The 24,444-nt window shown below is 41.2% G+C and overlaps 1 protein-coding gene across 1 annotated transcript in view; it reads right to left on the reverse strand.

Annotated features, from left to right (window-relative positions):
* Positions 1-24,444, reverse strand: part of itpr1b (inositol 1,4,5-trisphosphate receptor, type 1b) — an 89,499-nt gene that overhangs the window by 45,672 nt on the left and 19,383 nt on the right. The window contains exons 7-39 of the mRNA XM_061070174.1: positions 23,991-24,089; positions 23,454-23,537; positions 23,094-23,240; positions 22,883-22,987; positions 22,622-22,666; positions 21,780-21,934; positions 17,962-18,061; positions 17,708-17,868; positions 17,422-17,563; positions 17,169-17,327; positions 16,920-17,092; positions 16,395-16,514; positions 16,119-16,310; positions 15,389-15,640; positions 15,104-15,245; positions 14,857-15,010; positions 13,840-14,033; positions 13,619-13,757; positions 13,475-13,529; positions 13,221-13,386; positions 12,927-13,094; positions 12,732-12,803; positions 12,512-12,649; positions 12,281-12,406; positions 11,333-11,533; positions 10,987-11,238; positions 10,237-10,362; positions 9,956-10,084; positions 8,883-9,003; positions 8,597-8,781; positions 5,320-5,468; positions 4,612-4,723; positions 2,592-2,627 (exon numbers count right to left, since the gene is read on the reverse strand). Of these exons, the coding sequence (XP_060926157.1) occupies positions 2,592-2,627; positions 4,612-4,723; positions 5,320-5,468; positions 8,597-8,781; positions 8,883-9,003; positions 9,956-10,084; positions 10,237-10,362; positions 10,987-11,238; positions 11,333-11,533; positions 12,281-12,406; positions 12,512-12,649; positions 12,732-12,803; positions 12,927-13,094; positions 13,221-13,386; positions 13,475-13,529; positions 13,619-13,757; positions 13,840-14,033; positions 14,857-15,010; positions 15,104-15,245; positions 15,389-15,640; positions 16,119-16,310; positions 16,395-16,514; positions 16,920-17,092; positions 17,169-17,327; positions 17,422-17,563; positions 17,708-17,868; positions 17,962-18,061; positions 21,780-21,934; positions 22,622-22,666; positions 22,883-22,987; positions 23,094-23,240; positions 23,454-23,537; positions 23,991-24,089 (4,599 nt within the window). The remainder of the gene's footprint in view (positions 1-2,591; positions 2,628-4,611; positions 4,724-5,319; positions 5,469-8,596; positions 8,782-8,882; positions 9,004-9,955; positions 10,085-10,236; positions 10,363-10,986; positions 11,239-11,332; positions 11,534-12,280; positions 12,407-12,511; positions 12,650-12,731; positions 12,804-12,926; positions 13,095-13,220; positions 13,387-13,474; positions 13,530-13,618; positions 13,758-13,839; positions 14,034-14,856; positions 15,011-15,103; positions 15,246-15,388; positions 15,641-16,118; positions 16,311-16,394; positions 16,515-16,919; positions 17,093-17,168; positions 17,328-17,421; positions 17,564-17,707; positions 17,869-17,961; positions 18,062-21,779; positions 21,935-22,621; positions 22,667-22,882; positions 22,988-23,093; positions 23,241-23,453; positions 23,538-23,990; positions 24,090-24,444) is intronic.

The following is a 24,444-nucleotide window of genomic DNA, read 5'->3' on the forward strand; positions in this document are numbered from 1 at the left end:
TTTGGGGGGGGTGTTGTGGTCGGTCAGAGAGCAGCAGGGCTTACGTAACGGCCATCATGGAAGTTTATCTTGCTGCTGCTCAGCTGCTGAGGGGAATTTGAGGTTTATGCTTCCCTCTGAATGACACGCACACACACACCCACACGCACGCACGCACACACGGCGTGCTTTTGTTGAAATGAGAGCGAGCATGAATGAGAGACACACAGCATGTTTTGAGGGTTAAGGGAGTACATTCTTGAGGAGTCGATGAGACTAAGTACTGATCTCTGAGAAGAGCAGCTCTGGTTCTTTTTGGAAACCCGGGGATTTCCATTGCTTCAGTAGCAGACGTCAAGCACAAGGAGGGGACAAAGAAACTGAGAGCATGTTGCTTTCTGATAACTCTGGAAAGACCCTTCACAGCAATTTCTTCATCTCACTAACTAACATCATAATTCACTTTTGAACTCGCCAAAAATTTGATGAAATGACTAGTCAACCGCCCGCCATTTTCACTCTGAAGGGCACAGTCACCCACACATGAATATGGAGCCTATATCACGAGTCAAAGTTCAAGTTGAACTTCACGCGAAACCACGCTGTGATTTGTTTCACCATAGGAGGGTTAGGGTTAAAATGTTTTATTCACCTCCTCGCTCGCACCGACCGGAGCTGAACGAGAGGCAGAGTTTCATTCCAATATGTTTGACCGGGCCCCAAGATATTCATCTGCTGCTGCACCATCTCCTGCTCTGACACCCGTGGACTCTCAGTTTTCAAAAGTATACTGATTTCAAAAGAATGTCAGCTTTAAATATCAGAATATTGGAATTTGCTGTATGAGGAGTCTGTTGGCGTTCGGTGTCTGTAGGGGCTTTGATTTTAAATCCATAGTGCTTTAAAGACCCAAAAATCTAGACAGTGGACCTTGATTTGAAACTTATTTTTCGAGCTATGGCATAGACTGTATATAAAAGCTTGACGGTCAAGAATGACCTTCATGACAAAATGGATTATAAAGTCCTATTAGTCAGTGACATGTCAGTCATGCCGCCCTAGTGGTCACACCCATACTCCCAACCCTGAGACGTCTCCTCACCACCACAAATAGAAATGAAGAACCAGTTCACTTCCTTAAGGCCACAGGTCATGACCGCACACGGCCCGGCCCTCTATGTTATCATGCAGCTATAAAAATAAACACGCACCCACTTACACCTGCTGCTGAGAGGTCAGAGAATATGTTCTGATGCTGTCATCCATCATACAGAGGCCGTGTGGTGTTAGAGTGACCAGAATAATAAAAACAGCTCTAAGATGTAATGCAGTGTAACACGAAACAAGAACCACATGACCATGTTAAGAATTCATTGAGACCATGTTAACCAAGCATAATGGTACAACTGGTAGCAACATATGGTTGGGAAAACTGGGATTATGTCCCCGTTATTTTCTTCTGGGGATAGGTTATTATTATTATTATTGCCATTGTTATAAATTTAGTAAATGTTTTGGATAGTGACAAAACACAATATATATAATCTCAAACCAGTACTTGACTTGAAGGGGATATTCATTTGTCGTAGTACGTTGAAAATTTTGAAAATAGATTTAAAAAACACTGATTGAACTATTTAATACTTTTTTTTAAATATTAAAAAACCTAAATCTGAAATGGTTCTGACAATCAGTTCTGGCAGGTGGTTTATATTATATGCTCATTTACTGGAGCGAAAGATAAATAAAAAAACAATACAATTAAAAGTAACATTATGCAAGCTAGTGCCAAACATTTCTGTATGTATAAAAAAAGAAAAGCAACCATTTAAATGCTTTTGGTTTGTATTATGGTCGACAGAAATGTCCCTTTTCTGGTCACCCATTGTACATCATCTCCATATTCAGTGCCTCACGAGTGTTTAGTTCCGTATTTCAGATCTGTACGTCAAGATTACGAAGTCAATTATGATAAATCAAGTGGTGCGACTAAACAGGGAACAAATCTCCTTGATGAAAAAGGAGTGTGAACTTTAAAGGGATTTCAACTGGATGCTACAGCATGAACAAAATACCTGAATGGATGGATGGATAGAGAGACAGACTGATGGATGGACGGATGGTTTAAATAAGAATAACAAAGTAAAAGCTCTGCCTCAATGAAACTTTCAGTGCCCAAAAGTCCCAAAAGATTTGTGATGAGCAGTATTAGCTGTATAAATGTGCTGTTGGAGGCAAATTGTACCACTGGTCTGTTACCACCTCCAAATAAAGCTCCTGAAAATGTGTGATAATAAAAAAAACTTAGATTCAGTTAAAATGGTTAAATGCATAAATAATACAGACTGTATGCAGTGACGTTTTTCTAAAAACAGTTTCTTCCTTATACGTACACAACTATATACAGTCACGACAGAGAAGCTTACAGCATGACATGCTAGCTCTAAGCTACAGCTTAAGATGGAGATCTAATGACAGGAGGACAACAGGGAGGGACGGACTGAGCTGCCGACACAGACGAGAGTGAGATGCTACAGAGTCTACACTGGCAGCACAAGCACATCTATGCTGTTAGTGGCAGACAAGTCACAACAGTAAGTAAAATGATCGACCTCAGCCACATCCATCTCATCATCAAAGGCAATCAGCTGCAAGAGAAGAAGTATAGGGGGCACAGAGTTAGTAGAGGCAGATTAGTGAGTTCAAGCTCGCTCACAAGTGTGCACGTGAAGCACGTCACACACACGCACACACACACACACACGTAGAGTGGAAGAGTGGAAGGACAGAACAACGAAGCTCAGAACATATCAGTGAAGGTAAAAACACCCTCCAAACTTCATCCTTCATCTCTTATGACATTGACAAAATGCTGTTGACATACCACAGTATTTTGTAATAACCCCCATCTCAGATAAGGTATCGCTCAGGATAAACAATACTAAAATGAGGATGTGGAGTATTCTGACCATAATAACATTACATTGGAGTTTTTGCAGCATTTTTGCGACATTGAAATGTATGGCACTTACCAACTGCCGGACGTCAATATCAGACTACACTCTTTAACACTTTTACAGGAATATTATTCTATCAGCAATAGAATAACATCATAATCGATGAATTAAAAGTTTCACTCAGAGTAAGGTCAAAAGTCTGAATATTGGTGTCCGTGAAACTTAGTGACTGACCATACTTAGTATTTTATTGACAAATTGTTTTATACCTTGTATTACTGTGTATATATATATGCATATTTATTTCATTCCTATTTATTCCATATATTAACTTTTAATGTATCAACTTTTTTTATTGTACCCTCGGCACCATTGTAAATGAGGGTCTTATCCCTCAATGTGTCTTCCGAGGCTTAAATAAATATTCAATCAAATCAATCAATCAACTTTATTTGGGGAGGTGTTCTTTTCACCCTACTGCAAACCTCAGTATGGACTCCACGTCTAATATCATGAAGATAAATGTGGTGAGTCCATGGAAACAGTTCAGAAACTGTAGAACTGCTAAATGGTTACAACTATAATCATACAAGTCATGATCAAATTACGTACAAATAGAGCTTTGGATTTTATAACTAAATCTCCAGGTGATTCTTCCTTTAAAAGCTTTAACTAAACCGTTTTCTCACATATGCTGATGTAGTATCAGCCTACTACTGTCTTCATGTTGTTAACTTGTATAGTTGGAAGGGGGGAATATAGCAAGTAGCCTATCATACAATATTGTATATTCAGTATTAAACAACTCTTAATATGCTCTATTGGTTTAGTTTATGGTTTGAGTCACTGGGGCATGACGTAAAAATAAATGTTATTCTGTCATATTAAACATACTTTTGCTCTTACTGTAAACAACCACATATTGATGTGTTCAGCAACAAAACATATTAAAAATATTGAATTAATTAAATAATCATCTTAAACAATTACATATTTAAATCAAAATATTCTAAAAACAATTAACATCCATATACGAGACTTCTTCTTGGCTGTCTTTGTCTGTAGTTCTGCACCTTTCCTTATTATGTTATCACAATCGATTTTTCAGATTGTAGAGTTTGTTGACTTTGTTGATGACTTTGTTTCATCCTGTGAAGCCTTACTGCGCTTAGTGATTAAGCCTTTTATTGGAAAACATGCATAAAACATAGTTAATAATTGATGAGAGATCAATATGTTAATGACTATTGCATTCATTAATAGCCAATTAATGTTGTGTAAAGAAGCTGGGGCTTGCATGTTGTTAATAGACTTACTGTGGAAGTAGTAAGTGTTTGTGGGAGAAAGCAATGAGGGAATCAGTTCTTAGTAAGAATTGTGTTTTCAAAATATAAAATTCAACATCACGGCGAGAATTCACACGCTTCCCCGGCTGAGGGAGGATCACTTCTGTTCTCTCGGCTGTTTCAGGCTCCAGAGGTAATCAAAGAGAGCTGAGCCTCTTCTTCTGTGTTATTGCTTTTTGATCTCATGTCTCCTGGTTAGTGTGGAGAAGAGGGACAACAGCAACACTGTATCCTGAGATGTAAGTGGTTTATCTGGTGTGGGCGGAACTCGGGCATGGCTACAAGCGGATGATGGGAAACGTCAAACACACAGAGCACAGAGAACATACCTTCTCCCCGTAGCCCCGGTCTGTTGTCATCATCTCCCGCAGCGTCTGCAGCACTTTGATGCACAGACGCTCCTCGTTCTCCTCCAGCAGCTGCTTGGTGTGTTTGATCAGTCTGGTCAGGAGGAGAGGAAGAAACATGAGAACATAGACACTTCATAAATTTCCACCACTTAACATACTTATTATAATCACACCAGATGGTTTTGCCTGATTTCTTCCATGATAAGATCTTTGACCTAAAACATCAGTGTGATAGGGGTTTGGTAGTGTTCCCAAGTGTTTTGCATGTAAATGAAAATAACAAAATATAAGTGAGCAGGGATTATTCTGAAAATTTTGAAAACTACACCTACACACTACGGTGAATGAAGAAATGCAGGTACAGTGTTTTACCCGGAGTAAGATAAAACCAAATTTATAGATGTGATTATGTATGTTTTTCTATCTGCATGTGTAGATGTGAACTCCCAGATTTACAACTGTAGCAAAGGGTTCAATTCTGTGAAGGGACTAACTGCACTAGATTTACAATTTGATAACTGAGCTACAATACAGAGGAAAACTAGGTTGAACACTGGCGCCCTGAGTTCATCAGCCTCTAAGGCCGTCCCATTAAATTCTAACTCTAACTATGTACAATCTTAATTTTTACTGTTCAGAAGTCCTTGAGCAGAGCTCTGTGCTTGTTGGGTGGACGTTCACACTCACTTCGATATGAATCCTCCGCTCTCACATTTCTTGCGGGTGTCTGTGTTCTCAGGGAAGAGGAGCTCTGGACGATGGAGGACGTCCACGAGCACCGAGAGCTCAGCTTGAACCAGAGGCCTCAGACGATCCTCCAGCGCTGACACTATGTCCTACAGAGCATATGGTGACACACAGCCAGAGATGTGGATTATTATTAGTATCAGTATTATTAATAACAACTCAAAAGAAAAAAACATGATCCTGTAAGCAGGCCTTTTTTAAGGGATTTAAGTTGGATAATTAATTTCAGTTTCTGTAGCAGTGGAAGAAAATGACGCTTTAAAAGTTCGTGTTTGGCTGCTGGATGAATGAATTTTTTTTATTTCATTGAGAGTGAGCCTCTGGACTTGATACTTTTCCTCCGTGTACTTAAGCAGTCGTGAACTCACAATGTTGTCATCACAAAAAGAGAGGGAGTTCGATTCAAACTGAAAATTCCATGAATCTTTGTCTCTGTTTTTTGTTCAGTGCTTTAATTTCAGAAGAGATTTAATAATATCAATTTAAACAGCTGGAAAAACTTAGCGACACTACATTATACAACCTATATTGGTTAGCAGCTACTATTTAACAGAATGTATTTATATCTTTAACATTAAACAGACTGTTATGCAGAGTTTGAGAATTACTAATCTGAATTAACTAGTCAGCTGATACATGGACAGTATATAATTGATCGATTATGTCCATGCATACAAATGAATCATTCCAACATAAAAAAAATTCCGTAATATCTGTGTGACTGATTTGTGAATTGAAACAAAGGTAATGTATCCGGCCCCACATATCGTGTGAAATCAAATCAAATCATATACATGATGCGGCAGCACGTCCCAGTTCTCTATTCACTTCCTGTCGCGTCTGCTGATGATTAGTGTGAAAATATAAAAAAAGAAGTGAAGTTGCATCATGAAGACTGTCTGGTAGAGATTACAGTACTGTGTGGGATGTTCAGCGAGCAGTACAAAAGAGGGAAAACAAGAATTAGCACTGCGGTTGTATGCCTCCACCATCCAGTGCAGTTTCCATGTACATATTTCTACATGGTTTTTTTTCCAGATTCATATAAGGTCAGTGTGACCTTTGACCAATGCAATGTAATTACTTTATCTTTCAGTCCAAGTGACAACTGATCAAAAGAAATACCCTCAAGCAGTCTGTAGAAATCACATTCAAGACGCCAAACCACAAAATCAAATCAGTTAATCAGTGAGTCCCAGTGAATGGTACCAGATGTAATGACATTTTCAGTCCTGATATATCACATTTACAGGGACGAGAATGGGACGGACGGACAACCTGAGAACACAATGCCTCCAGTCAGTAGCTGTCCCCGGTAAGGAGGCATAAAATACATGAGGACAACTAGTATTACTATTCAGTTGTATGCCTCCACCAACCAGTGTAGTTTCAGTATAAATAACAATGGTGACCTTTGGCCACTGAAATCTTATCACTTAAAGTCCAAGAGACAACTGATCAAACTAAGGAGAAACTCGACATATCGAATTCAAGAGGCCAAACAACATGTTTTGGGGAGGCCACCAAGACCTTGAACTTTGACCACTCCAATCTAATCAGTTAATCTGGGAGTTATAGTGAACATTTTTACCAAATTTGAAGAATTTCCTTTAAGGCGTGCTTGAGACATTGTGTTCACCAGAATGCGATGGACAACCCAAACACAAGACGAACATGTGAACAAAAACATTGTAGACAAGGAGTAGTATTGAATCATAGACTGGGAGGGAAACCATGTTGGAACTGCATCACATCTGTGAATGTGACGGCGGATAACCGAAGAAATCCAAGGAAACTGTATAACAAAAGAATGACTGTGTTGGTCTCTCTTCTGGAGCTGTTTCTTTTTAAAAAGGCATTAAAGTCAGACCAGTGGCATCCTGTGCAAGTTGAGATAACGGAACCACGTGGGTCAAAGACTTTTCAGACTTCCACTGAAAGCTGAGTCATGCGTTTCCAGAAAAAAGGGAGTAGACCGTATTACGAAACACAGCTTTTCCTGGATGCAGTTAGGAACCAATTCTACAGAACGTTGCTGTTGTGGAGCACTTACCAAAACCATAACGTTACTTAATGACAGTGAGTCATGACCGGCCTGTGATGATCACACACAATTATACCTAATAAGGACTGATTCAAAATGTTTTTGAATAATGAACTTGAATCATATTTGTATTCACTAATCCCAGAGTAGTAAAGTATAGACACTTGCATTACACATAATCATGTTGCTTTACTTTTTAAATGAATGCCACACAGTGAAATCTTTTACGACCGTCCAGCTTATTGTTCTTTTTCTGCCTGTGATCTTTAGCAATACAGTGAAACTCAGAAAAATGTCATGTACTTTTAATTCCAGTGAATCACACATGAGAACAGTAAGTGTGAAGTACACTTACTTTATGAAAGATCATTATTCTTATTTTATGTTTTTCTATTTTAAAATATGTAAAATACTATAATTTGGTTTAGAAATAAGGTTTTTATCATCTATCTCATCAATCCAGACAAAACCAACAGAAGTTGCATGTGCCTGCTGCTCATTTGATGGTTTATTTTTTGGAGTATTTGCAGCTTCTTTATTCCAAGTCAAGTCTTCACCAGACCTGACTCTTGCACAAGTGGCCACTCCTGAGAGTCCTTATTGTCCTGTTCCACTCGGACATTACACGTGGTGATAATGTTTCATATAAAACCCATTACTGCTTCCTGTTCTCCTCCAAAAGCCGACTCTCTTTACACACACAGATGGCAGGGAGATAGGAAAATTTCAACTAAATCATTTTAACAATGTTTGATGTAACTTGTTTGTTACTTTTTCCTCTCCTTTGCTTGTTTTGTTTGCTTTCATCTGCTTTGTAATATTAACCCCTTTGTTTTCACCCATAACCGTTTCTTTGCTGGCTCATTTAAATGATTTAAATGATTTAAATAAACAAGATTGCACAAAAACACATGGGTGGATTTCCACAGAACTCTGTGGAAGGCTTTGGTATGAGTCAGGGAATGCCCTTTTACATTTTGGTGCAGATCCAGATCCAAGAGTCTTTGACATCAGCTTGTGAAATATGGAGCAACCTGATTGAATTTAAGAGGACTGTTGGTGGGGATATGTGCTTTTTTATATGTCTGGGTAAATAATAAATGAATGAATAAATAAATCATTATATAAACAACAAACATATATAAATGAACCCCAGTATCTCTTGCTACTGACCTGCAGCCTCTCTATGATGTTTCTGTAGTCTTTGGAGGTCGTGAGGCCTGAGTCCCGTCTCGACATGTTCTTGGCCGACAGCCTCCAGTTGAGGATGGTCTTCTGTACGACATTATTGGACTTGACAAACAGGTTGTTCACCTGGCTGTCCAGGTCAACCGGGATAGCAATGGCTCGGCATTTAGCTGGTTAGGAAATAAGAAAGTAGATATTCCACGTTTTTAACTTGTGTCACAATGTACTTTTCTAACATAAAGCCAGGTCTGGTATTAGCCCGGGGTCTTACCCACGTCTGAGAGAACTTTAATGCAAGCCTCCACTGAGGCCTTCTGGACAGGGTTCAGCCAGTTACAGTGGTAAACCCTGAACACTCCCTGAAGCAACTGTACAAACACTGGCTGACGAGTCTGCAAGAAAGGGAAAAGATACGTTTAGAAAAAAGAATTGGACGAAGTAAAGAAAGGAAAACACATAGATGGGGGAGAAAAAGACTGAATGATTTTAAACCCAACAAAAGACTGTTTAGTTCCCTAATCACAAAACCACAACTGTGTTAACCATTTCAGGGTAAGGATACAGTAACACCTACAGTGGAGGGGTCTACAGGTTCAGGTCCAGCTGTTTACCATCATGTGCACTTCCAACGCACCAGTCCCGACCAGTGTTCAACTACCACCGTGACAAAGTTGCAATCTATCAGCTGAACAATAAATACCTCAGATATCTTTCCAAGAATGGAGGCCTGTTGCGAGAGAAAGAGGGTTGTGATGTCATCATGTATTAGAAAAAATGCCAGTCGGCAGATTTCTCAGATTGCGCAAATGGTTGTATTAAAGTGATCTCCATTTGTTTACTGGAGCCAGGTTGAAACAAGTCACAGAAAATGTCGGTCGAGAAGGAAATTGTCTTTAAAGCCACACCACAAAGCCGCTGCACAAGGGATCTGACAATTCTATGGAGGGTGGTGGTTGTGATTTATTAGGAAAGACGTGGGCAACAGGACACGGCTAGGCCAAGGTCGAAAGAGGAGAGTGACCACACTGCAACGGCACCATCATCTGCACCACATCCCAGCTACGTGTTGTGCAACAGATCTGGGAACAACAGAGTCAGTGTTCTGACTCAGCTATGAAAATGTGCAAACCCACACAGTGAAGCCACACGTCTTAACATCCTCAGCCTGTTGATGAATAACACAGCCAGAGGTTGGGAAACAAATGTGGGGGAGAGTCACCCTTACTTACATACACGTATTGAGCCATCTATGCAAAGGGGAGAAGGTCATATGTTGTAGCACACGTGTAAATGTGAGCATGTACATTATTTGAAGGCGGTTTGCCACGCCACAGTCCAGATTACCTGCAGGCTTGTGCTCTGGTCGGAGAAAGGAGAGCTGAAGAAACACGTGACAATGCTCATGACCGTCTCGGTGACATAACGCTCCAGCATGGTGTCCGCATGCTTCCTGTCACTGGTGTTGTTGCACACCTATGAAGCAGCGACAGAAAAGATATTAACACAGCCACTGGATCACACTTCCTGCATGTGGGTGACTGGTGACATGTGTTGGCCCCATGCTGTTTTGACATAAGCCAACCGCACACATGAGACGGCGTGGCGGCGGCGTGGCAAAGGCTTACCCTGCAGATGTCCACCAGGAAGTTCTCAAACAATTTCCACATGTGGTTGGACGTGTAAATCTCCTTCATCTCCACCTCTGTGTCGACGTAGCAGTGGTTGAGAAAGTTGATGTAGGCGATTTTAATCTGTCAGAATGCAAATGAACAGACTTGATGATGCACATTTACTGTGTCATCCATGGACAGAAGCTCAAAACATGTCAACACCAAAGAGTTGTATTAGTCAGGTAAGAACATATGAAACTAAAAGACAGAGCCAACATTTATCTTTTATCTTCATATATCTGCCTACTTCCAGTTGAGACACACACTCATAAGATTCAGGAAATGTTTATCTTTCCATTGTCGCTCTATACTGACTCAACCCTGATGCAATCGTCTCTCTACAGAGTGAAATTAAATGGAAATTAGACATGTATGAACCAACAGTGTAATGATAAGACAGAGAACTGCTGATGATAAAATTGTGCTTGTTTGTTTTCTAAAAATAGGCTAGAAAAAAGTATTGTTATGTTTTGTGGATATAAAAGCTCTCCTTTCAAAGTTGAAAATCTGCACTTTAATCTATTAATAACGGTTTCAATTCATTGTGAGTTCCAGAGGCAGAACAACAAAAACAAAACCAATGCCACTGGCTAAATACTGTCTACACAGACTAAATTGTTTGATCCAATGCAAAAAGACTCTGAATATATATAAACAAAGTAAATGACTTTCTCTTTAAGATATAAATTGACATATTGTTCGTACTTCAGGGATGCAGTCTTCATGGGTGACCACCCGCACAATATCATCCAGGGGCAGCAGGGAGTTGCACTTGATCTCAGTGTACACGTTCTTGCCCTCAGTGCAGACGGCCAGCAGCTCCACCAGGTGGATGTGGTACATCAGCGGGCTGTTTTCATCCATGCGGTCCCGCTCTGAGCGCATCATCTGGACCAGTGTTTGAAAGGAGGCGCGGTCGTTGTAGAAAACCAGAACGTCCTCGCCCGAGTTCACCAGCTGAGTGAGGGGGAAAAAGGCACAGCACCGAGACGTGTAATTGGTGTTCAAGTAAATTCACCAGTGTGTATGGAATATGGATCATGGAACACACCTCAGCCATGACAATGTCCTGACACTTCTTGATGAACTTGTTCTCGGCCTTCACTATGGTCTGCAGGAACTTCAGATACTGGACGTGACGGCCATGACTCTCAGTGCAGTGGACAAAGTGTTGAACCACGCGCTCGTTGATCTCACTGCACAGCTGGAAGTTATTCATGAAGATGTGCTGCATGGTCACTGCCTCCAAAATCTGACAGAGTTGGAAAAAGGGACGACATAAAGGATGGTGTGTTAAATTTACATAGACTACACATACAGCAATGTTGTTTACAAACAAAATTACAAACTAAAGACAGACTTGAGGTATCTTCAAGAGGATAAAAACATGTTTCATCAGGCCACACTTGACCTCTGAACACCAAACTCACTCAGTTAATCAGTGAGGCTAAGTGAAAGTTTGTGCCAAATTTGAAAAGATCCTCTTGAGGCATTCTTAAAATAACAATTTCATTAAGTAAAAAAATGGTTTTTTTAGGTCACAGTGAACTTGGCCTTTGGCCTCCAAATTCTAATACGCTCACCCCTGAGTCCAAGTGAATGTTTGGGCAAGACGTATGAAATTCACTTTGTATGTTGCAGAAATATCCCGTTAACAAGAGCATGAAGTCATCGTCACTTCGCTCTTTGACATCCATAATATAACCAGTTCATTTTTGAGTCTCAGTGAACAATGAGACAAAATTTGAGTTCTTTGGATATTGTGTTCACCTCACCAAAAACATGGTTTGTAAGGTCACACTTCTTCGACCTCAAAATTTTAATCATTGATTTTGTGATTGCAACTGAACATTTGTAACAAATTTGAAGAAATTCACTCCAGGAATTCTTGAGATATGTTCACAATAAATGGGCATACGTACATACCCAAGGATGGGTAATCAGACGACATAATGCCTCTGGCCTGCAGACTCATAAAACCATTCCCTGTGCTACTCACCCCTGGGTTGAGAAACAAGTTGATGTGTTTGTGGAGAAGAGTCTGGTTCTGCTGATTCCCTGCACAGAAGTTCTGCAGAAACTCATGGGCTGTTTTCATGATCTCCTGCATTCGGACGTCTTCGCCCTAACACAGATAACACAATGTTGTCATTAAGATTAAACCGATGGAAAACTTTGAATGTTTAAAAGTCACATGATGCTTTCAGAGCATCCTTAAGACTCTTCTAACCTTCTCGTATGGGATCTGCAGGAGCTCAAGTACCACACTGTGAGCTCCCATGTTCCTCAGCAGCCTCTGCTGCTGCTTCTTACTCTTCCTCCCCGAGCTCCCCTCCTGGACACACAGCCTGCTGAGGCGCAGCAGGATCTGAAGGAGAACAGCAGGAGGGGCTTTAATTACACATAACAGTTCACAAACATGAAATAGATTAGTGAACAAATGATCGTACCTCTTTTACAACCCTGTAGTTGTAGCTGCTGGTGCTTTCTGACTTCTTTTGGTCAGAACAAAGTGACTCTTCCTGCAAAACAAGCATCAAAAAGAAGAAATCCTTTATACTCCAACATGATCTATACTCAGGTATATCTGCCTTGTAACGACTTGTCCTATTCAACAACTGGTATCAGGTGATCGGACACTGCACCTTCTTTTTGTTTTCAGACTCTGAAGGTCCATCTCCGTCATTCCCATCCTCTCCCTGCCTCTTGTACACCCACAGCTCGGACTTCTCCACGATAGAGCGCAGCTGGTCCAGATCTGTCTTGATCTGCTTGTAGTTGTCCACATCCTGACTGGTCACCAGCAGCTGGACCTAGAGAGAGGGGACAGAGAAACAAATGTTCAAACAAAACCCTTTGATTTTCAGGTTTCTAGCTCTGCACAAATATAAAGCTTTGTGTCAGATATTGCAACAGAGCATTGAAAAGATGGGCCTTACTTGTTTGAAAGCCATAAGAACCTCCTGCCTCTGGCTGAAGTGTCTGAAGAGCAGGTGGAGCGCTCCAGACACGAGCGGGGGGTAGTCATGCATGGTCAGGTGCAGCAGGACCCTGAGGAAGGTACGACCCCCGTGGTCATCCAGGTCTAGTGGAGTGTTCTCCTCACTGTAAAGACAGTGCAACAATTCATTACATCCACTTATATCTTGCTTTATTTTGCTTCAACAAAAAAAAAAAGGAAGCTGTGGATTACCTTCCTCCAAAGATCCCCTCTGCCTGTTCCTCGATGTTCTCAAAGTCCAGATTTCCTACAGTCAAAGCAAATTTACTTCTTCAAGTAAATCCCTGTCACTTTGAATTCCTTTCATTGCTTTCAGTAAATCATGTGGTTTCATACCTGGCATCGAACCTGTGGCGTTATTGGTTCCGATCAGACTGGCAGCATTGTCTCCTTGTGGGTTGTTCTCATCAAACTCACGTTTGAATATACAGAGCAGGCAGGAGATTCTATAATCTAACCGCACATTCAAAATAAACTGCAGGGAAAGAAAAATAATTATAATTACAAACAGGCTGAGAGTTTGGCTGGGTGAAGGAACCAGGGTTTTTATGCTCCACCTGCAGAATCTCAATAATCTTGAGCTTCGTGTCCATGACCATGATGTCTTCTCTCTCAGGTTCAGCCTCGGCCTTGACCACGTCTCCCTCCGGCTGATGAGTTGGCGTGGTCGGCAACAAGCCGCCACCTCGCAGCACCACCTGGGTCATCAGCTCCCCCACTCCATGGATGGACTTCATCACATTGCTGCCAGCTACACATTTAAAATGGAAAATGGAATGAGCTGCACTCGGTCCTACGACTGCAGTTTTATACTTTGTTATTTTAAATATCTCTTATCAGATGTTTTACATGATTCTTGTAAATGTTTTAATCAAGCTTGCTTCTATTTATCAGCTCTTTATAGTGTGGTATTAATTTGCTGATTGTAAATGTTTCCAGTTCTCAGTTCACTCTTGAAAAACATTTCAATGAGACTTTCCTTTTGACTTTCTGCTGCATCAACATACCGTAGTGGTCAATGGCGGTTAAGCCAAGGTGCCAGACTATTTTTTTAAATAGCAGCCTAAATAAAACCAAACGAGAAGGTTTTGCAGAACGAGCTATTCTCCCTAAACACAGTCCAACTCACTATTTACACGTTCTCTGTCTGAAATAGGTGGTGAAGTTTGTCATGGTTAAGTTTCTGGTCCCCCAAAGTCATACAGAGTGGTACCTCCTGTCAGCAATGGTGCAGATGTAAAGGAGTGCTGAGTTTCCAATGTTACCTCCTGTTTTGAGGCAACAAACTATTTTCATGTCATATTGAGACCAACACACCAAGGTCACTCAGATGGGTGCAAGTGCCTTTGCTATTTAAACATCATGGCTGCAGGACGGGGAAAGGACAACTGTGCTGCCTTACACTTGGCGTAAGAGAGAGAGCCCCTTGCACGTAATTTAACTGTAAATAGCTACAAAATGAGAAGTGAACCAGTATTTATTTACCAAGCGTTACGCCAAGTCAAGCCTGAGACTAAGGACAGAAACTGACAGATGAATGAGATACGCTGTGGATGAAGGTGGTAGATGTTTACCTTTGTTTTCCTCTCCCTTCTCCATCTTGTTGATGGGGTAAATGGTGCTGACGTGCACACAGTCTAAAATGTTCAGTAAGATCATAGTCAAGCGAAGCAGGTCGCTGAAGTTGTAGAATCCAAAGTATATGAGGTTCCTCGCCAGGTTCACTACCTACAGACAAGAGGATTCAAAACCATGATTTTAAACTTCATTCAAAACAAGCTGGTCGGTTATCTGCTCATTCCATCCACCCAGAGGCCGTACCTCGAAGGTGAGCTTGTTTTTCTCCTTGTCAGAGAAAGGAATGTTCTGCGACACCACCTCTCTCAGGTAGTTCTCCACAAAGTCCATCGTTAGGCAGAAACGCTCTTTGATCTCGTCTCTGGTGGTTCCATCGTTGTCATAGCTGCATAATAAGAAGAGAACCACATCACATCATGCACACTGGCTTCTCTGGAATGGGTATTCAAGCCAATTAAATGTGGATTAATTTACTTAAAATGGTTATTAATTAAATGCTAGTTGAATGCTTTCCCGAGATGAACTCACTCATCGATTGCGATCTTGGAAGGAATCTCGGACCAAAGTCGAGCATATTTGACAGGCGTGACCTGCTCCTGAGGGTCGCGGTCCACGTGCATGTGCAGCATGAGGCGGCAGAAAGATGCCCGCAGGTCGAAGGGCAGGTCCTCGTCCGACATGCAGCGCAGGATCAAATCCACATCCAGCTGTCCGGAGATTTTGTTGATGGCCAGGTACTGACGGTCCAGACACATGCGGGCAAAGAGGTTCAGCTGACACCTGAGGGGAAATATGATTTCAGCTATTAGAGCTGTGTATTTTTAATCCAAATGAATAAATTCTGGAATATTAATTTATGCCTGTCTGGTGCTGTTATTAATTTTCAGAAACCCTCGTGCAGCCCTACACCTGCCTGTTTGTATTGTTCTGTTCTCTTGTCCTGTGTTGATGATCTGGAGCTACGTCAGAATTATTCCTTGTAATTAGTGAGTCCTCCTCAAACAGTTCCACAATATACCGTCACTTTCTATTGTTTGTCTATGTATGTTGCAGAGGGAAGTAAGAGAACTTTGTGCACATCCTACCTGGTTTATCTTTCTGTAGTGACATTGTTATAGTTAATGTTTTGCCTTCCCCCACTGACTGCAACTGAGGGCCGGTTGTCTGTTTATCTAAAGTTTTGCAGTTCCAAATCGCACCAAATTCGACACTGCACTTTTCTTCAGGCCATGAAGACCATAATTGAATGATATCTCACCTGTAGTAGCTGACCACTTCCTGATCCTCCTTCTGGCCCTCCTTTGCATCCTGGGCCAACTCCCTGATGCTCTTGCTCCGGATCTCCTTGCAGTTGTCTTTCCAAAAAAGCCACACCTCTTCTTCGTCCTCTGCCTCCACCGGGCTCTCGTCGTTTGTTGTTATCTCGATCTCGAATCTCGACAGGACCAATCTGAGGTGTAAAAAGCAAACCGGTTACTCCCGAAAGCTAATTTTTTTTTAGCCGTGATACTTGTGAGAAGAGCGAGGAGCTGACTTGGTCTCGATGAGGATGTCAGCGTTGGTGGGGTCCAGCACTGCGTTGCAGATGAGCTCCTGGGTAACAGGGATGGACTTATTCATGGACACGCAGAGATCGGACAGGTAATCCAGAAACCTGGATGCAGATCACAGAGTATGATATGTTTTCATTGACTCTAGATAAACGGGCAATTTGAGATCATAATATAGTCAAAAGTCAAAAATGGAAATTCCGTCTACAACAGTTCAAACTGTGAAGGCCTCCTTTATTCAGCCTTCTGGATCGGCCTGAATGACATTTCATTCAAAACATTTGACTTTGACTGAGCAGAGGCGCACTGTCGACAATTTAGCTGCCAAGCCAAGATCATGCACAAGCAGTCACCCTCACACCCTTCAGCAAAGGCCTGAATACATTTACATATATTTAAATATCTTTAGACTGTTATCCAAACAACTCTGACCCAGACTGTCCACAGCCTGTGCTTCTATGTCAGTTTTAGGATACCAGCGTGGGACAGCGGCTTCCTGTGAACCTCACCTCGGCTCCTGGTTCTTCCTCACCAGGGTGACAAATGTGTCTATCTCAGCGGCGGTGATGTGTTTCTCCAGCAGCTTCCGGTTGTTGTGGAGAAGAGCCGTTATTGTGTCCTCTGCCAACACATCATAACCTATCTGCTTCTGCATGAAGCGGAACTGTTTGGCTATGTATTCCTGAGAAAGAGTTAAAGAGTTAAAACAAAGAAAACGATTACATCAGGATCAGAGTGGCGCTGCTGTGTCCTTATACCTGGTTCTTCCTATAATCTTGCTGGGAATGGCGTAAGACTCTGTAGCAAAGCCTGCAAATATGTCTAAAAGGAGCATGCCGCTGGTCTCCAAGTTCTTCCAATCGGAGCATGGGACCATCACCACTATCTGTGAAAGGGGCTTGGAGGAGCTTGAAAATCTGCAATGGAAATAGAACATTTAAAACCATCAAATATATAGTTAAAGCTAAAATTGGACAGATACAGCAACAGTCTCTTGGGTTTCAGACCAACCTGTTTAAGAATATTCTGCTCTCTCATGAGTTTCTGTCTTTCTCTGTTGGGTTTGTTGACCATGATGTCCAGAACATCCTGCCCACTGTTCGGGATGTCCACCACGAAGAATACTAGATCTTCAAGAAGCTTTGTCACAAACCTGGAATATTCACAGATGCAGACATTGAAACACTTTCAGTAACACGTTATAGGGCAGCTATTTCAGTGATATTTGGTTTTCCTTTTCAAATAAATTCACAAAAGAATGTTTATTAATCTGCTATGGATATTTCTCCCAACATACCTCCTTTCATTTTGTGTTATGGTTCCCTTTTCCAGTTTGCCAGCAATAGACGCCAACACTTTACTTGCATCGTTAGCGAAATCTAAATCACGCACTTCAGCTGGTGGCACAGGTACGATGGCAAAAGCTTCCTTGTCTTCTTTTACGCCTGAAGTTCCGATCTGGGGCAAGCAATTGTTTTTAGTTTACCTGATCAGATCAGCCGTGCCACACATCTCCACCAACACATCTCCACCAACACATCTGCCACTCACCTGTAACATCACAGGTTTCTCCTCTTCTTTGTCGATAGGGTTGTTGGTGCTGTGGACCCACGTGTTGGTGCACAAGTGTCTTAGCCTCACGTATGAGCTCCTGCAAGAGACAGCAGGAAGTGTTTGAGGTGTCAGAGCAATATATCAAGATCAGAACACACAACAAGTGTCGTCGAGCTTTGAGTAGAATTACCACATTGTGATTGTATGCCTCAGCCAGTCTATATAAAAAATGTGTCCAGGTTCATGAGGTCACAGTGACCTTTGACCTTTAACATCAAAATATCGGATAAATACATTTTGACAGTCACAATTGTTAAGAAATTTCCCTGAAGGCCAAAACATGCTTGTGAGCCCCCCCCCTTAAGTTGACCATTGATCTTTGAGCACGCAAATCTTATAAGTTAATGTGTGAATATTTGTGATAACTTTGAAACGATTCTCTCAAGGTAATACCCTCACATTGACCTTGACCTTTGAAATTCTTATCAGGTCATCCTTGAGTCCAAGTGAATGTTTGTGCCAATGTATTGAAATTCCCTATTGGTGTTCCTGATGTATCATGTTCACAAGAACACAAGGTCACAGTGATATTGACCTTTGACCTTCAAACACCAAAATCGAATCGGTTCATATTTGTGTTCAACTGAAAGTTTGCATCAAATTTCAGATTCGTCTAGACCTCTGACTGCACGCATCGACATTGTCCTTTAGTGAGAAATATCTTTCTCTATATCTAAAATAATTTTTTATAACTTTGCATGTTTGTTTTTGCACCATTTATATTTGTGTTTATAAGGAACTCATCCGAAGACAAATGAAAGGATGAATGGTTTTCATTTAGGATTCATCACAAGGTTAAATACAGAACCACCCTCAGGTTAAAATATCAACTTCAGCCCACACCATATCTCACTATCTGTTGGGCCACACGCCAAGACACTGAAATAACACACTGATGTTCCCAAGTAAACAAAAACTTGTTCTCTGTCCTCTAGTGTTAAGTTCACAACATACTCATGTGAATAAACTACCTGAACAGGAAGTAATAAAATAAAGAAGAAACCCCAAATTAGTGTGTTCTTAACTGTGTGTCTGTGTCCCATTTCAGCAGCTTAATGTCATGAAGAACTGTATTTTACAGTTAGGGATGGCTGAAAGACTTTTCAGCAGCTTCAGTGCAGGAATCATGATACCACAAAGATTTACAGCGGGAGTTGACTAAAACGTTTCAACTCATTTTCTTCACTTATTTGCTGAATTTCAACTACAATAACTGTATATAAAATCAAGATTTACAAACATGAGAGTAAGGGATATAATAAGGAAGTCCACAACTTTTGAAGGCCTCATAAATGATGATAAAATGCCTATAAAGCAACACCTCTCTGAAACAGTGTCAGCAAAACAGAAGATTATGATGCACACCATGAAGATAGGATTTCATTCAGATCATACTGTGATACAGTTGGATTACATAAACAGGTATATTTGTATACATTAGTATATCGGTCTCTGGCCTTGCTGATCAGAAGCAACACGTGAGTGAGGCATGTAAACAAATTGCCTGGGTCGGGAAGAGACTGCTTACAATGGGCTTAACCGAGTGCGTGGTCTGATGACAGATTATCCAGTCGTGACCTGTCCACTGTTGTCTCTCCTCAGCTAAACACTAAACCTTTACGCATAGTATCGTCTGAGCCAACAACATCCTTCATTCTTAAAGCACCCAGCCCGCTGCACGTGTGTGGGTGAGTAGGTGTGTGTCACTTCTCAGGCTTTCAGCACAGACATCAGCAGGCATATTCTTGGCAGGCGTTATGTAACCGCCCTCTAAAGCTAACAGGCTTACCTCTGTATACTGGTTCTCCCAGGTATTAATTAGTCCCCTGGCGTAAGTCTGAGGACAGGGTTATTTCAGGTAGAAGTGGGCGGGGCCAGCAGCAGTAGACTGCAGCGTGCAGACACGCACCTGACATTGTGACACAATAGGGGCATTGACAAAAGGTGGAGAGTTTGTGTTCTTATCTGATGTGGTGACAGGGACAGTAACGCGATTGTCATTTTAGAAGTACACATTCTCTCTAACACTATACTGAGAATTGAGGAACCAATCAGAGGCTTATTATAGATGCATGAAAATATGCAACAGGTACATGGCTTGGCCAACGCATCATTGCACAGCAGCTGCTTTTATCTGCAAGTGCATGATATACCACAATATCTTCATAGCAACTAAAATAGTGAGTTTTTGCTGTATCAAATCTATGATTCAGCAGGACTCATTTTACGCTACGTTGGAAATAAAGAGCCGGTTTCATGAGAAAGTATTTAACTGTCAGATGGTATGCAAACGCGAATCAAGGATTTTCTATCCATGTCTTCTGACAACAATGGTTTCCTGTTTCATGCCATACAGAGACGCTCCTTGTTCTCCTTGGCAGGTGATTGCACCTAAACCTGTGAAAGTGCAGAACTTTCACACAGAACGGTGTTGATTTTTTTACAAATAAGTGAACAGACAAGACAATCTAACGTGTCGGCCTTCACTTATACATATCTTTGGGTGAATGGACAGCATTTGGCAAAGTCTGCATAAAAAAGTAACACACAGGTTATTGCTTTGACTTCCATTCATTGTGGACAGCCTAACCAACACCTTATCCCAAACCTTTACCATGACCAATGCTTGCCTAATCCAAACCTTGAACAGAAGTTCAGAAATTACTTTTAGCCTAATAGGACCAGGCCTGGGACCCATGAAGTCTACAGGTCCTGACAAGGCCACAAGAGGTCCAGAGGAGGTAACCAAACAAGTACATACAGAAACAAGAATAATCTTTTCTTATCTTTTTCCTTGTATTTAGTAAAGATTTTGAGCTTTCACTTTGAGAGCAGTACTTGTTGATTTCACGATCAGAATTTGTAATGCTTTCACTCAACAGGCCCCTGCTTGTGCTCATACTGTGCACTTGCACTCCGATTTCCTACCTACCAGCTTTAGCTCTTCTCTTGTGGTCACGCAGCGTCTGTATGTGTATGGGAAACTTCAGCGTACGGGAGTACATGCCATGAAACCGCCCATACAGGACTCTCAAAGAATTACCGCTAACACACCCAGTACGAGGGCAGGACATATTTCAATTGTCAACAAGACACCTAAAATTCTAGTGGTTGGGACAATTTTACTCCCGAGATCAGAGGTTTCACATGGCAGAGTGGTAGCATGAGTGCCAGGAGAACAGCTGAAGCTGGAGCACAGGAAATGAGAGAAAGCATTACAAAATCTGAATCAGTAAATCCTGCTCTCAACTGAAATATCACACTCTTGAATAAAGAAAAAACAAACATTAAAATCCATTCTTCTGCTTCATGTCAAAGCGTTTTTTCGACAACAACAAAAAATTTACAAACTATCATCACTTCAAAAAATCCCTACCTACTGATTTTCCAAATTCCCCCTCAACTCTACACATGAGTCAAACGTTTAGGGTTTGTGGTAGTTTTGACATCACTGTGGTCTCTCTGATGATGTCATTGATCATTTTCACACCTGCCATATTTTCCAATATGCCAGTTGTTGTATTTCCATTAGCAGAAACATGTTTCTCTTTTTAGGGGTCTCTGACACTGTCTCGTGTTCTCTAAGGTTTATATATACTGATGGTTTTGGTATTTAACCATTTTAATGCAGTTGTCAGAGGAGGAATGAAGATTCTTTAATATGTGACTTATGATAAATTTCTAAATAATCAATTCTGTTGTTTGTGTATTTTTGTGTGTGTACATACGCATGGTTGTGTTAACATATATTATACCTGGGCACCATAGAGTCCCCCCCTCTCAGCGTGGTAGGATCCAGTTCAAAGATGGAGGAGATATCCATGCCGTCGGGAACCGGCACCAGCGTGTACATGATCTTCTCCTGTGGAGCTCGCAGACGACCTCGCAGCGCTTCATTATCTGCGTCCAGCTAGAGCAAGAAAACCCAAAGTGAGAGGGAGCATGGCACACTGGCTTCAAATAGTGAAGGATAAGAAAGAATGGAGACCACTGATATTCCATGATGAGGCAGGGGAGCAGGCACAACTGAAGCTGATGGAACTTATCAGTTCTTGCACCTGACTCGAAGCTGTACAAGCCAGAGAGGTCAGCTTCAGGCATCACTATAGACTGCTGGGCCTTGTGAGGACATACGTGAGAACTAAAAGTGCACACAGCAGCTCTGATCAGGTCAGTATAGGTTGGTACAACACCGCCACCTAATGGTGATTATCAGTGAGACATGCATCAACTGTGACGATGGCATGGAGGCACCATGTGGTAATCTAGTGCGATTAAAATGTGGTCACAAGAAACCTAAAGGAAAATTTGTTCTGTCATTAATGTAAACCAAAGTAAATAAATCATAAAAAAAGCTGCAAAGACAGTGTGAGCATGCAGACATGACAATGATAGTGGTTTATACTATAGGTTGCTGCTGCCAAATGAGGATAATATGACAGTACCTGGAAATTAAAGGGTGTAAAGTCCACCATCTAGACCAGAGAGCAAAGACCCACCACAGAATTGAGCAGGTTAGAAATAGATTAAATCAATAGCAATGTGACGAACGTGACGTTGCTAAGCACTCAGAGGGAAGGAGATGAGGACAACTTACAGAGGAGCGCTGCTCAGCATTCTCCTCCTCAAAGTCTTGGTTCACCTGGGAAACACACACACACACACACACACACACACACACAAAATATAAAACATCATCCTCAACATTGTTAACTGTGGATTTTGGTCCCTGCGCTGCGTATCTGACATCACAATACCAACCAGGTCAGAGTATTTTGCTGATATAAACTATTATTCATGCTGCAGATATAAATGTGAAGGACAAAGAACTGTGTACACAGGTACACACATGACACACCTCACCCATCTCAGCAGCTAAATAACATCCTGTGGCCAAGTGCTTAAACCTGAACAGGCTGTTCCAGTAGCCTGCACCTCCCCTGCATGGGTCATGGTGGACCACCTGGTGTTGGCAGAAGAAAAGAAAAAGAAGGCCAAAATAAATCTAAAGCAAAGTGGTTCAAAAATGTAATGAAGGTTTTTTCTGAAGGGGATGTTGTTGTGCTGACCTCTACTTCCCACAACGCTTTGCTGCTGGTGGCAGAGGTGGCAGACTGCCGGCCGGTGGTTCTGAGAAAAACATACTGCTTCTTCCTGTGGTCGTCACATGTGAGGAACTTCTCTTGCTCTGCGTGGAACAACCGCACCACATCACCCTGCAATCACACACACACACACACAGATTGTTATTTTCTGTCTCACACACTGGTTTAATGTGTGATACGTCTCTGTAGACAGTTAATCACAGTATGAAATATGACTTGAATATAAATATTGTTATGTAAAAATACATTAAAAATACAGTTTTAGTCTATATTTGTGAAATATTTTGTATAATTTGATGTATAAGAAATATCTTGAGTACCTACCCCTTTGAGAATTGTTTCCTTGTTGTCGCTCCATTTCATGAACAGAACAACTTTCCAGCTCGTGTTGCAATTTACTGAATTAACCTGGAGAGAAGTGTGTGAAATTTAGAGGTTACGATAATGATAATGATAATGCAGGCTTTATAATGGTTATAGTCATAATAATAAAAATACATCCTTAATTATACAGCACCTCATACATGAATTTAAAGAAACAGAGTCTGAAGAATAAAACCACTGAATAATAGATTTAATAATACATTAAGGTTAAGATGGCAAACTAATTGTGTTAAAAGCAGCACATAAAAACAAGACAAATACAACAATATGAAAGAAAAGGAAAGTCCCCTGTAACAGCAGATCCAGAGACAATTAAATGCTAAAGCTATAGCCCTGATATCTGTAGGTAGTGCGCTCCCTAACTTTGGAGCATAATTCCTCATAGATCGCCTTTTGGCTGCTGTGTGGATCCTGCAATAAACAGGCAGTGTTCTTATTCACTGTGCAGACTTATAAAGGCAGCATGTGTTCATGTACCTCATTGCATCCTGGGTTGTCCACGAGCTGGTGGCTGCTGGCATGTAGAGGCTGTCCTGCATTCACTGGGTTAAGAACCACTTTATCTCCAATCACCACCTACATCAACGGTAAATTTAGACAGAACATTTAATATATGTATATATGGCATATATTCACTTTAAATGTGCATTCATAGACTAATCCAGTGGAAGGTAATACAAAATCTTGAAACCAGTACCAGACACACTTGGTTCCACAAGCTTTTTAGCTCATAAGCCCCACAATAACTACCAGAGACCTCATATCCCAAAGGACAATGACTACCAATGCTATGTTTCTTGTAGTAAAACGGCTCCAAATTGAATATGTCAATTGTCTTTCAATATCAGTACAGAGTTACATGGAGATGAAGAAAATCACTAGCACAATGATTATTTGCATGATTTTATAAAAAAGCCATAGGCAGATACAT

This window comes from Limanda limanda, chromosome 4 (genome assembly GCF_963576545.1).
Source record: "Limanda limanda chromosome 4, fLimLim1.1, whole genome shotgun sequence".
Taxonomy (NCBI): domain Eukaryota; kingdom Metazoa; phylum Chordata; class Actinopteri; order Pleuronectiformes; family Pleuronectidae; genus Limanda; species Limanda limanda.